The following is a 13,654-nucleotide window of genomic DNA, read 5'->3' as shown; positions in this document are numbered from 1 at the left end:
ATCTGCTACATTGAAACTAGACAGATGTCCCTTCGCCAATTTCATATCTTACAAAAATATTTCTGTTGACATTGACCTCAAGTAAACTTGCAATCCTATAAATGCCATTATAATTTTTGTACCGCTCAGCACTGTGCTTTGGAAATATAATAAATTTTATCCTGTGTTGCCATATAATTTGCACTGAATGTGCTCCTTGCTACTCGTCTATAGTTTGTAGATTATGAAATAGCAGCCTCACTGATAGAGATTTGCAAAGGAAGCAATGCCGAGGGTTCGCACTGGCTTGGAAGTCTAAATTTGACCCAAATTTTCTCCCATATCCTATACTGAGAGCCAAGATTAATGTGGAATACTCCAAAATGATTTGTATGGCATGTATATGTCAATAATTTATGGGCACTGGATAGTGCTTTCAACACAACTCTGCTTTGCTGAAGCAGTGGCAGCAGAAAATGGGCTTTAGAAACCATTTTTATGCATTAAGTATGTGATCTTGTGAGTTATGTACCTTTCTAAGCCTCAATCAAGTTCTGCTGCTGTAGGTATGTGTAGAAGGAGAACCATTCTTACAGTACTGCTTGAGGATGAAATGAAACGATGCATTTAGATTTTGTAGCCCCATCCCTAATGCAAAGTACTCAAAGAAGTGTTAATTATTTGTACTTCCTCTTCCTGGTTTACATATTTCTGAACTTTTAAAAAAGATTTTATTTTTTTAAGGATTTAAAGAAAGAGCACAAGCTAGGGTGTGGGGGCAGAGGGAGAGGGAGAAGCAGACCCCCCACTGAGCAGGGGGCCTAAGGAGGGGCTCAATCCCAGGACCCTGGGTTCACAACCTGAGCCGAAGGCAGAGGCAGACACTTCACCAACTGAACCACATAGGCACCCCCTGAACTTATATTTTGTAAATTTTGTCGATATTGTCTTCATTGGCGATTGTAGTATGATGGTGATAGCGTTAGGAATGTTATTACTGTGCAGGGTAATAATCATCAATTTTACACTTGTTTTTGGAAACTTTTTCTATGTCCACTTCTATTTCTGCAAGTTTGCTCTTCATTCATCATGTCAGGGCCTGAGTCGCTGTGGAAATTCCGAATCTTGCCTCCTTTCTATTTCTGCCCATCCTCCATGTCAGCTGTCACTTGGTTTTCACTTCCTCTGCAGAGGAGCTGGAGTTTCTGTGAGTTTGGAGCTGAGAGCCCGAGGCATCACACAGAATATTAGCGCTTAGCACTGCTGTGGCATTTGTGTTAAGAAGGACTTTGCAAACCTTTTCATGAATGTATGTTAGAAATTCTTTTTTTTTTTTTTTCTCTTGCGGTCAAGAGATGTTATTGAAATTCTGATTCTCGTACTGAGCCCTGTGCTGAGTGGCTTACCTCTGACCTTTCACCATAACTGAGCAGCAGAATAAATGAATGATGATTTCAGCTGCCTCCTTTCCTCCTCGGGTAATGAATGAGTCAGCATCAGGGACTTTGCCAGGAGGCCTGAGTCATAAATATCCCTGCAATCCATCAAAAATCCCCACAAAAGGTTGTTTTTAAACAGTAAATGAGTACTTGGACCTTATCTCAATCATCATATCAGTGGGAGAGATTTATAATTCTAACTTTGGGGGAGAAAAGAAAGCTATAGCCAACAGTATGGGTAGATTAGTTGGAACCCATTGTGCGATGATAAACTTCTCATGAAGGAAAGAAAGACAAAAAAATCTCAATGAACATACCCACTCTGCCCCCCACATTTTTGTCCCTCGTGTCCCACTTCCCACCCCCCTCTCTTTCTAACCTTTATTAAAGGCTCATCAGATGCTATGCCTGGTGCTAGCTCCTTTATTTGCATTATCTCATTGAATCCTCACAACTAAGCTATAAAAGAGGAAAGATTTTTCTTCACTGTTTACCAAGGAGGAAACTGGGAATAAGAATAACTGACACTCCCAAGATCTTCCAGTTAATATGCGGCAGGACTGTGCTCTGACCCCAGATCCATCTGACTTCAAAGCCCGAGCTCTTAATTACTCAGTTATCCTCTCTGGGAGGCCAGAGAAAATGAAGAGGGAGAGGAGAATATTCAGAAATGCAAGTTGACCTTCTCTGTGCTATATAAGATGCTAATTATTTAGCAACAGATATAGGATGGTATAAAGTCTCTGGCAAAATAATTTAATTTTTCTGCCAAGTACTATAAAAAGAGAGCCCCTAAACAGATACCATAAGACCCTAAAAAGTCCCAACAGCAGACTGTATTCCTGGGGATGCACTGAACATCAAGGACCCCGCCATACTGCAGATTTTGCAGACATTTACAATGACGGTAATTGCAATAATTACACATACCTGAAAGTGCCCTGTTTTCCCTTCATCCATTCTAGCTAACTTGGAGTGCAGTCTGCCATCAGGGATGCCTTTGTGATATGTATGATATTTTATTTATGAGAAGATTAGCAAAATATGATTGTTGGATTCGCTAATAAAGAGGCAATTGGAAAGGGAGCCAGCTGGCATGCCACATGTAGCTCCGGCAGGAAGACACATCTAATCTGTGTTTTTCTCTCCAAACTCACACCTAGTAGGTGCCTAGAGCTTTCTCCCTCCCTCTTTCCATTAAGTGCCTCAAAGACCTCATCAGTTTCTTCTGAAAATGCAGAGAATATCTCTGCCTACATTGCCTGATCAGACTCCCCATGACTCTTGAGGCTGTTCTTTCTAATGATGAAAGTTAATCTTCCACACACATTGGAGCATGAATTTGTCCAGTTGGGAAGGACAGGAGAGCAGTGTTAAGGCATGGGCTCTGGAGTCCAAAGGACCCACAGGGATTGGTTAACTCTGAGATACCCGATCTCTCTCCCTTGGTGAAAACGAACACACACACTTGCAGTTTTCACTACCTGATAAGTAATGACTCTCGTTACTAACTATGGAAGAGTCTCATTTCAAAATATTCCATGTATGGGAGTCATGCAGTAGGACAGAGAATGCTGGAGGTTAAACCATTTTTTTTCTTCCTAATTCTGAACTCAAAAGAGATAGCAGTCACTAAATCAATGTCTCTCTCACCCATCTTTCAGTGAGATGGGAATCATTGCATTTTTTAAATGAGATATTTTGTAATAGTTAAAATTATACATGCCCATTACAGGAAACAGAAATTTATCTCAGCAAAGCAAAAGCAAAATTTAAAGCCTTAGAATGTTGCACTTTGAGGCTTAATACACTTCCTTCTTGTGATTTTTTAATTTAATGAGTGTGTTTACCATAGTTGAGTGGATCCACACTCTTTGCAGTGAAGGGAAGTGTCTCTGAGCTAAAACCCTGAGACCTTGTTCTTGACACTGTTTTCTACTGAGTGAAATTTAGTATATAGTTAGTGAATTTTGTATTTCCCCAAAGATACTTAAGAAAATGAGCTCCAAAAGGGCCCCTTTGTAGACCCACCTCACAACTGGAGTGGACTAGTTCTGTGGGACGAAACCTAACCCTCAGTCCTTCAACACTTAGTCCTTTTGAAAACTTCTCCCTGAACCAGAGTCATAGTATATGTTAGAGTTAGAAGGACATGTAAGTCAGTCTGTTCACACATCTACTTAGCCACAGAAGGTACTTTTCCTTTTGGAATCTGGAATTTTACAAAGCCCGTTATGAATCCTGGGGATTGCCCAGGATTTATGAACATAATGGACTTTGGGTGATTTATACAGCAAATGAGACTGTGGGAAACACTTCATAGTTTTCTTAAGTGAGATCCCAAGAGCCTGAGGTTCAGAACCTTGTAGTTGTAAAGATACTGACTCAGGGACCACACTGTCCGGATTTGAAGCTTGCCTCCACTACTAAGTGGCTTTAGGCACTTGTTAGGCAAGTGACCTAGCCTTCCTCAGCCTTGGTTTCTTTCTATGTTAATTAAAATAACAGTACCAACTTGTAGATGTGCTGCAACAATCAAGTGAGTTCATGCATTTTTGGTGCTTAAAAGAGTACCTAAGATACTGTTAAGTAAATACTAGTTTTGGCACTGTTACTGGTAATCAAAGGTATCTGTGTTTATACTCAGCCACACCCCCTTCCCCATGATCTCTCAAAATCTCTCTCTTGAACTCTAAACCTTCTGGGGATAAAAATTCTTGTGCTCTATTCTGTGCTGCTCTGCACCTGGGTCACCACCTGGTTTGGCATAGATGCTTATTAGTTAGCTCAAATTGGCTAAAAATCCCAGTTTTCTCCTGGTTATTCGGTGCCTGGAGATGACTTGACTCTAGGCCACGTGGGGTGGGTATATAATGGTGAAGAAAGAAGCCTCAGTGGATGGTATGCTCTTTGCTTACCACCACCTCCCAACACCGATTCTTCCCTTTAACTCCTGATTGCCTCAAGATAGAAGAGAGACCATGAAACCGTAGCTGTTGGTGAGATTTGTTTCTCATTTATACATCCAGTGCCTCGGAGTTACCCATTCATAGTTTCCTGGTCCTCATTTTCATTCCCTCTGCATGCTGTACTGGGTGCAAGGGAGTAAGTGGGGATGATGCTTATGGTGGGGAAGCTGTACAGTAGATGTTAAGTACTAGTGGGATAGGTTCTCTGGCAGGAAACTCAGAGTTGCCTAGGGAACCTTAGGAGAGTCTGTGAACCATTTTGAAAAGTAAGGAAGACCATTTATTTAGCTTAAATAGAAAGCAAGACTCTCCTTGATAAAGAATAGAGTAGGTAGGTCTTATGGGTTTGAAGATTTTCTTATCCTATGCACTCTTGTATTTTCTGTCCTAATGAGAAGGTAGTACATTAAAAATTAGATTCTTTTTTAAATTTTTAAAAATTTTTTATAATAAAATTTTTTATTGGTGTTCAATTTGCCAACATACAGAATAACACCCAGTGCTCATCCCGTCAAGTGCCCCCCTCAGTGCCCGTCACCCATTCACCCCCACCCCCCGCCCTCCTCCCCTTCCACCACCCCAGAGTTAGGAGTCTTTATGTTCTGTCTCCCTTTCTGATATTTCCCACACACTTCTTCTCCCTTCCCTTATATTCCCTTTCACTATTATTTATATTCCCCAAATGAATGAGAACATACAATGTTTGTCCTTCTCCGATTGACTTACTTCACTCAGCATCATACCCTCCAGTTCCATCCACGTTGAAGCAAATGGTGGGTATTTGTCATTTCTAATGGCTGAGTAATATTCCATTGTTTACATAGACCACATCTTCTTTATCCATTCATCTTTCGATGGACACCGAGGCTCCTTCCACAGTTTGGCTATTGTGGACATTGCTGCTAGAAACATCGGGGTGCAGGTGTCCTGGCGTTTCATTACATCTGTATCTTTGGGGTAAATCCCCAACAGTGCAATTGCTGGGTCGTAGGGCAGGTCTATTTTTAACTCTTTGAGGAACCTCCACACAGTTTTCCAGAGTGGCTACACCATTTCACATTCCCACCAACAGTGTAAAAGGGTTCCCTTTTCTCCACATCCTCTCCAACATTTGTGGTTTCCTGCCTTGTTAATTTTCCCCATTCTCACTGGTGTGAGGTGGTATCTCATTGTGGTTTTGATTTGTATTTCCCTGATGGCAAGTGATGCAGAGCATTTTCTCATGTGCATGTTGGCCATGTCTATGTCTTCCTCTGGGAGATTTCTGTTCATGTCTTTTGTCCATTTCATGACTGTATTGTTTGTTTCCTTGGTGTTGAGTTTAATAAGTTCTTTATACAAAATTAGATTATTTCTTATAACTCAGTGTTTGTGGTCAACTTATACCACCTTCAACATGTAGAAGAATTAAGATCATTTCCTCTCAAAGACAGGCTTTCTAACATTGAGATACACACATGCATATCCAAGCTTCCAGACACCTGCATCCATTTCCCTGTGGCTGGTGATTTTTCCCTCTGAAATGTCTTTTTTCTTTCTGAAAGTGTAGTGGCAGAAAGATAGAGTTTGGTCATGCTGTGTTTTTACTTTCTATTTTCCTGATAAAACTGTAACACTGCAGAGGAACTCAAATCTAATCTTCAATATATTTAGCATGAAAGCAATAAAAAGCATTAATTCACTCCAGAAAGAGTGAAATACAGTCGGGTACTCAAAGGAAGAATCACCATGGAAACTGTTTTCTTGAGATTCTGTACTCTCCAGGCTCCAGGCACGACTATGTGAAGAAAGGAAGGTGAAGGGAAGAGAAGAAATACCTTGCCCTTTCTGTTGTCACTAAAATGCTGCAGAGGAATTGCCATAAATTATTGATTGCATGAGTAGAAGTATATATGAATTAGAATTATTAAACTGTTGTCTTTTCTTTTTTTTTTTTTTAACTGTTGTCTTTTCAATGAGTGTGTAAGAGCATGCAGAGAACCTGTTCCTCACTGTTCTCCCTTCCTTGCTGTCAAATCCTATTGAGCAATCAAAGAGCTATCCTAAGGTCAAAAGTTGGCAGAGAAGCATAAGGAATTACGATGATTAAAGAATTCTGGGAGCCAGAAGTAAAGTACAACGATTTTGCAAACAACTCCCACATACACTTGCCTTTGTATACCGTGTCTGGATGGTTATAGTTTCAGAATTTTTTCAAAGATATTAAATATGTAAAGATCAAAGGCCAGCTCTTGCCTTTGGGACCGTGATAATGGGATGTGATGGAATGTCCCAAAGGAATTGCTTTTGGATTAAATTCATTCTGTGTTTATGTGCACATGCATCTTACAATGCGCCCACTTTTCTTGCCTTCTCTATTTTTACCAGTCCATAGGTTTTCTTCCCTGAAACTATACTATCTCCATTTAATAGCTCTGGTAATAATATCTGCCATGTGTTAAATGTTTTCTATGAGTCGGTCACTGGGCTGAATCCGTTGCCTGACACTCCTAAGAGCATGGACTTTTATTTGGGTACCATTATTCTTATTTAGCAAAATGACTGATTCAGTAAGTGCTCACTAAGAAAATAATTATGTTCTTATATAATTCTCACAACAGCCCTAATGAGAAAGTCCCTAATACACAGATGAGGGAACAGGGATTTTGTGATGACAGCTGAGGATATGCAGAGAACCAGTGAGTTTCAAAACCTGGATTTGAAACCATGCATGAATCCAAGACCATGGTTTTCACAGCAACACTAAGGTTTCATCCTAGAAGACACAGAAAACCTGTCTTTTTAATTTCTGTGCAAGCTAATAACTGCTGAGGGTCTGAGCACATACATTGGCCCTCAATGTATTCATAACAAGAACATATTTAGAATCCACCATTGTACCAGGCACTATTCTGAATATAAAAATTGAAAATAAGATAAAGTCTCTTCCTTCAAGTTGCTTACAGTCTTTAGGAAATGTTGCCATGTATGAATAACCAAAATAGTCAGTGGTTCAGAGAAGAGAGAGATTAAGAGATCCGTGAAGGAAGATTCATCCTGGTCTTTCCAGAATGGGAAGAGCTACCAAAGGGTCAAAAAGAAAGTAATAAAAATGAACAATTTGGATAAGACAGCATGATTTTAAGCAAAGAGGTGGGAGCAAGTGACAAGAGTTTGGGGACCATTGTGATGCTCAGGGCATGTATTTTGGTACAATAAGTTTGAACAAGGAAGTTGACAAGTGGCCCATGAGTGAAGAACCTTGAACTCTGGAGCAAAGAGGTCCAAATATTACACTGTCAACACAATGAGCTTTTAAGGGATGTTTATTGATACTAAAGTATTAATTAATTAGAGTGCATTGTTTACTCATGTTTTGCTCGAAGATTTTTACATACCTATACACCCCTGTCACCATTACCAAGATCAAGATATAGGAGACTTTTGGGGCCCTATGCCCCTTCTGACTGAACTCCTCCCTGCCCCCGAGATATCACTGTCTGACTCCCATGTAAGTGTTCAAGGGAAGTAATGAAAAGGCCAATGACATAGTGGAGAGTAACAACCAGAATAATGATGTCTCTGATGTAGCATGGAGTGTGAAGGTGAGAGATTTCAAAGAGGGAGCGCAGCCAGGAGGACGTTATAAGGTTCACATACCCCCTATCCACCCATGTTGGACATGTATTGGGCACCTACTGTGTACCATACCCTTACACTGGGGCTACCACAGTAACTAGCATACACTCTCTCGGTGAGAAGACCAACAAACAGAGAAGCAGTTACTTTCCCTTGTAGCAAGTGCTGAAATAGGAAGAAGTACCAGCTGCACTTAAAATGGGCACCTAACCCAGAAGAGTAAAGTCAAAGAGGCCTTCCCAGAGGAAGAGATGCCCTCCCTGAGGCTTAAGGACAAACAGAGGTGAGCCAGACCAAGGCAGGGATTGAGATGGATATGGGTCCAAGCAGAGAAGGAGTATCTATAAAGGAACAAAGAAGACAAATGGCCATATTGAAGTAGAGGCTTGGGCAGAGCAGAATGGTCGGAGACAAGGGGCTTTGCAAGTGAGAGAAGTAGCCAGACTTCGTAAATGATACTCTGTCACAGGAGCCATGCCACACCAGGTCTTTTCAACACCAGCATATAATCCTGGCAACCCAATGGCACAAGTCGGTGTCTTTTGTTTGTAATATTTCAGATGCTTAGTATGGCATGCCTTCTCATTGTTGCTTTTTTTGTAAGCAGCTCACCTGGTTGTCCGTCATTTCTCTTTGAAGCTGAGCCAGAAAAACCAGCCAGGCAATGAAACTTCCAGCATCTTTCACCTCCCTCTTGAAGATGAAGCAACTTTTCTTAGATTGTTTTTACATTCTTTATCTCCTTTTTTCTGGAGTGGTCTAGGCTATGCTGATTTTCCAGGCCACCTGTCTGCCCTGACTTGTCCAGCAGGTTTCCTTGCACAGCCTTGAGCAAGCAGGGGGTTCAAACTACCCCTTTTCCTCTTGACCATGAGCAGGTGACTCAGTAGGCAGAATGTGGCCTTCGTAGCCCTGAGTTACTGACTCTCCTGACCTGGATAAGTTAATGTTTCTGGGCCACAGCTTCCCTGTTTGGAAATAGTAATACCACCATATATAATGCCAGTGAGTAAAATATAATACAGCAAATCCCTAGGCAGTGTCTAACACATAGTAGTATAGATCCTCCAAAAATGTTATGCAGATACAGTAATGCGAAGTGGTTTAGAGACAGCCTATGTTTGAGGCCCTGCCAAAGGATGCTGGGTTACTCTGGGCGAATCACACACACTCCCATGCCTCAGTACTCTTATCTGTAAAATGGGGGTCATAATGACATCCCCCTCATGGTTTTATTGTGAGGGTTAAATGAGTTAATGCATTTAAAGTGCTTCATATAGTATCTGGTGTATATGTTTGTGTATGTGTGTGTATATTTGTCTATATATCCCCTATTAGTAGTGTTGATATTAATCTTCATAATCGTTATTTTCTATAGTACTTGGTCATATCTGTGAAAATCAGAGAACAATGTTTGCTTACCTTGTAGGGTTGCTGCCAAAAGCAGCTAAGGAGGAGGTGTAGTGGCTCAGTGCCAGACACAGTGGGCCCCCGATCATGTTTGTTGAATGAATGAGAGCAAAGTGCTTCTCTCTAAATGTTTTCTATAAATGTTTCATCTTAATGATCAGTGGGGGCCTCCTCATGAAAAGAAGTGCCAAAGGGGTTCACAGGGTGACAGTCTGGGCTCGGGCCTGGTAGATTCTGATTATGTCAAACAAAATAGATTCAGATCAGTCTATTTGGCGCCATTGAAACTGTGCCAGAGAGTAGCAAATTGTGATTTCACGTTGGGGGAATGCCAGCATCCAGATTTACAAATCAAAGCAAACCTACCTATTTCTAGTACCTTCTCTCTCCCCTCAATGGGCGTTGCTTATGTTTGAAAGAGCTTCTGGATGTTTCACAAAATCAGGCCCCAGATGTTTGAAAGACTTTAGCAGACAAGGTAATCAATCCATTTGGTGGCCAGATGCTGTCTGAAAATTTTCCTGCTACAGCACTGTGAGTTTCTAAATTCATTAGAAACATAAATTAATTAAATCTAATCAACAGTGGGTGATGCAGAAGATTAAACAGTGAAAAACAAATACATTTCCAACTGGGTCATATTAGATGCAGAGAAAAACACTCCACTTTGGAGGTGAAAATCAGATTAACCCTTTGTGTGGTTCTCAAAAAAACCTTGGCCAAATCTGAGACCCCAGGTGAGCCTATGGTTGTTCCCACATAAGTCCGCCCTAGTGGGTTCAGTGATTTCTCAAGAAATAAGCTGTTTCTCTAAATTAGAAGAGTTCTGGAGTGGTCTTACTTTGTTATGCATTAATAGAGGGAAAATCTCCACCATACTTTTATCATGAAAGCCTCTGGAAGTTCTGCAAGGCATATGCACTGTACATATAACAGTATTTCCCAAAAGCAAAACCACACCCTGGATAAATTTTAAAACAGAGTGAAGCATCCTTCTATATTCCACACTAGAATAAGTTACCTGAGTTCAGTGTTCTTGTTTATCTGTGGTGAATCCCCAATATCTAGGATAGTTTCTGGCACATAGTAGATGCTCTGTAAATATGTGTTGAATGAATTGTGGATGAACTAGTTTCAATATAGATATCTGAGTTAGAGATTTCCCAGATGAGTCCTCAAGATGTAAGATAAAGTGTGAGCTATTTCCCAAAAGTATTTCAACTTTTTTCACCCATGGATCAGAATCTTGAGGGACTGATAACCCATAAGGTATATTTTAGAAAACTCGGCTCTAAAGCATTATTGTATAGCACCCCCTAACCTTTGTCCCATATCTTTTACCCTCAGTCTAAATGGAACTAGAGAAGACTCAGGGTGAGTAAATTGTGAATTTATGGGGCCAGCTTTTGGGTGGGAGGCTGTTCTTCAAGGATGTGCTCAGCTCCATGAAGAGGCCAGACTTTAGCTGGGGAATTGACTCATTCTACACTATGGTTTGCCTCTGTAGACAAATGGCCAGACTATGTGGACAAATGCGTTCCTTCCTTATGTGCAGCCTTGTGGAGGTATCCATTTCCAGAGGATATGAGCAAGCACCCAAGACCAGCGGCTGCTAACTCAGATGCCTACAGAGGCAATAACATCAAAAATGAAGGTAGAGAGGTAGAGAGCAACCTTAGGAGGACAAAGGGGAGCTGACATTTGGCTTCAAGGTTGGGGAACAGTAGGGAGTGGTCAGTTCAAGCCCTTGCGCCCTTCTAAATGAGGCAGCCATTTCCCAGCCCAGGCCCAGAGTGGCTGTGTGGGAATACCAGTCCAGTGGTACCCAACCATTAATTTCTAAAGAAATTGAAAATCTGCATTGTTTATACACAACTTCATAATTTCTAAATGTAAGCATCCCGTTCCAAAGATTGGAGATCTTCATGTGGACTAACATTGCAGTGTCAAATAAAACAATCCTGCTGGCCAGATATGATGGTACACTGTAGGTGGTGGTCTCTGGACTATTTGTTCCTATGATACAGAGTGTGGGGCCTTGCTCTGCCTCTCTGGCATCCATATGGAGAAACAACCCATTATCCTATTTATCCAATGCCTATGGCATGCTAAGCATCACGCTCAGCTCCTTACTTTCCTTAGTTAGTGCTCGTAACACTCTACCAAAGTGGTACCAGTATAATTTTATTTTACATATAATAAAACTGAGATTCAGAGAATTCAGGTAACTTGTTCAAAAGCACATCTGTTATAAGTGGCAGAGCTGAATGGGTTCTCTCTGACCTCTAAAGTGATGTTGTCTACCATTCATTGTATTACTTTTGGGCAAAACATTATTCTAATTCTTATTTACTGCTATGCATGTCGAGCACCATGCTAAGTGCCTTGCATAAATTTACTCATTTCAGTGTTGGTATAATACCACCCCCATTTTACAGATTAGGGTAACTGATGGGGAGAAAGAAGTTAAGACTTCTGCCCATAATAAGCACTGGATATTATGTAAGACTGATAAATCACTAACCTCTACCTCTGAAACCAGTAATACATTCCATGTTAATGAATTGAATTTAATTTTTTTAAATACCATAAACTGAAGAAAAAAAAAGAAAAGAATTATTGACCAGCGATGCTGGAATTAAAACCGGAGCTAGGAGACTGCCATTGACTCCTTTATAGAATTGCTTCGCAAAACCACGCCCCGGATTAGGCACACAGAAGGTGCTCAGCAAATAGTTTTCCATTGACACCAAGCCCCATTTTCAGCTGTGTACACCCTAGGGATCCTGAGCCTAAGGGTGGGGTTGGCGCCTCTGGGTAGCCTGCTCTTTCACCCGTTATTTCTTGTGACTCACCAGAACCTGGCCCTCTAGCAACCTTCACTGTGTCACTTTGCTAACTCCAGACATGCAGAGCAAGGACGGACAGGTCCTAGAAACTGGCTCAGCCACTAGGGAACTGTCTAATCCAGAAAGCCCTTCTCAGCAATTGGGCAATCCAACTCAAACTGCGTGTTTGACTGAAATAGTTCACTAGGTCAGACTTCTTGGCATAGAAAGCTCTTCCCACCCAGTCTCTGGTGTTCTGTTCTCTTTCTTCCTGAAAACTGAACAGGGTGGAGACTGGTTTAGACAGGGCTAGAATTTAAGAATCAGAGGGTGTGTATACATTTTATAATGTGTGAGTTTTCATATGTGATTCCCTCAGGAGAATAAGGCAAATGTAGATCTTAAAGAGAATGAGGGAAGTTTAGTTGGTTTTTAAATTTTCATGATGGTACAGGTGTGCTACACCCAATTTGACTGAAAACCAAATGTGTGCATGGTGTGTGTGTGCATATGTGCAAGAACAATATTGGAGAATATGAACCCAAGTGATAACCCAGGTAATAACCGTTAACAAATATTCTAGAAAACCTTACTTTCATTGAACATTGATCATGTATGAAAGATGGGGCTGTGGGCCAGGAATAGCAGGTGAAAAATCAGTTGTAATCCCTGCCCTGGTAGACTTGCAGTCTTAGAGGGGAGACTGAGATTAACAATAAACACTCACAAATCTACAATGAAGAATTCTGGTAGATGCTTTAAAGGGAAAGAATAGGGTAGTATAGAGCAGTGTAGAGTGACTCTGACACAGGCTGTCAGAAAAGGTTTGTCTCAGTAAGTGCTGGTTAAGCTGAAATTTAAAAAATTAATAAATGTTAGCCAAGGGAAAGGGAGGAGGGAGAGAATAACTCGGGCAGAGAGAGTAGTGTGTTTGTAGAGCCTAGAGTGGGAGGAAGCATGGCATTTATAAGATGCTGAAAGCAAACTGGCTAGGCCAGAATGTAGGGAGATAGCAGGTCAGGGAGATGATTTAAGATGAGGTTTCAGTGGCAGGAAAAGGCCAGTTCCCAATGTTACCTTAGTGATAAATTACCAAAAGGTTGTATTTTCCAAAGGTTTTCTTCATATGGCTTCTGGTAACATTTTGCTTGGGTGAAGATTTGAGATTGTGGACAGTGTTAAGTCTGTAGCTTCGGTGTTTAATGGTTTTATTTCTTCTATGTCCTGATAAAATATTGATGTTTAATTTCTTCCAATGGACTTTGCGGGAAATGTCTAATGCATGACAATCTAGGCTAAGAACCTGCTGTGGCGTGTGTTGGATAGAAAGGAATTTTGCTACTGCATTTAACAGTTACTGCCTCTTTTGTTCCCTATGCTTTTCCATAACTCTCCAAAGGCAATAACTTAG

The 13,654-nt window shown here is 40.9% G+C and overlaps 1 protein-coding gene across 16 annotated transcripts in view; it reads left to right on the top strand.

The window, feature by feature from the left end:
* The window catches only part of PPP2R2B (protein phosphatase 2 regulatory subunit Bbeta), a 439,287-nt gene that overhangs the window by 305,909 nt on the left and 119,724 nt on the right, over window positions 1–13,654 (top strand). The window contains exon 1 of one of the 16 annotated variants that reach the window (XM_072826381.1): window positions 10,763–10,789. The exons of the other annotated variants lie outside the window; for them this stretch is intronic. Within the exon in view, the coding sequence (XP_072682482.1) occupies window positions 10,768–10,789 (22 nt within the window). The 5' untranslated portion in view covers window positions 10,763–10,767. Of the gene's footprint in view, window positions 1–10,762; window positions 10,790–13,654 lie in introns of those variants that run through there. 16 annotated transcript variants of the gene reach the window in all.

This window comes from Canis lupus, chromosome 5 (genome assembly GCF_048164855.1).
Source record: "Canis lupus baileyi chromosome 5, mCanLup2.hap1, whole genome shotgun sequence".
Lineage (NCBI taxonomy): Eukaryota > Metazoa > Chordata > Mammalia > Carnivora > Canidae > Canis > Canis lupus.
This window is presented reverse-complemented; position numbering and strand designations above follow the sequence as displayed.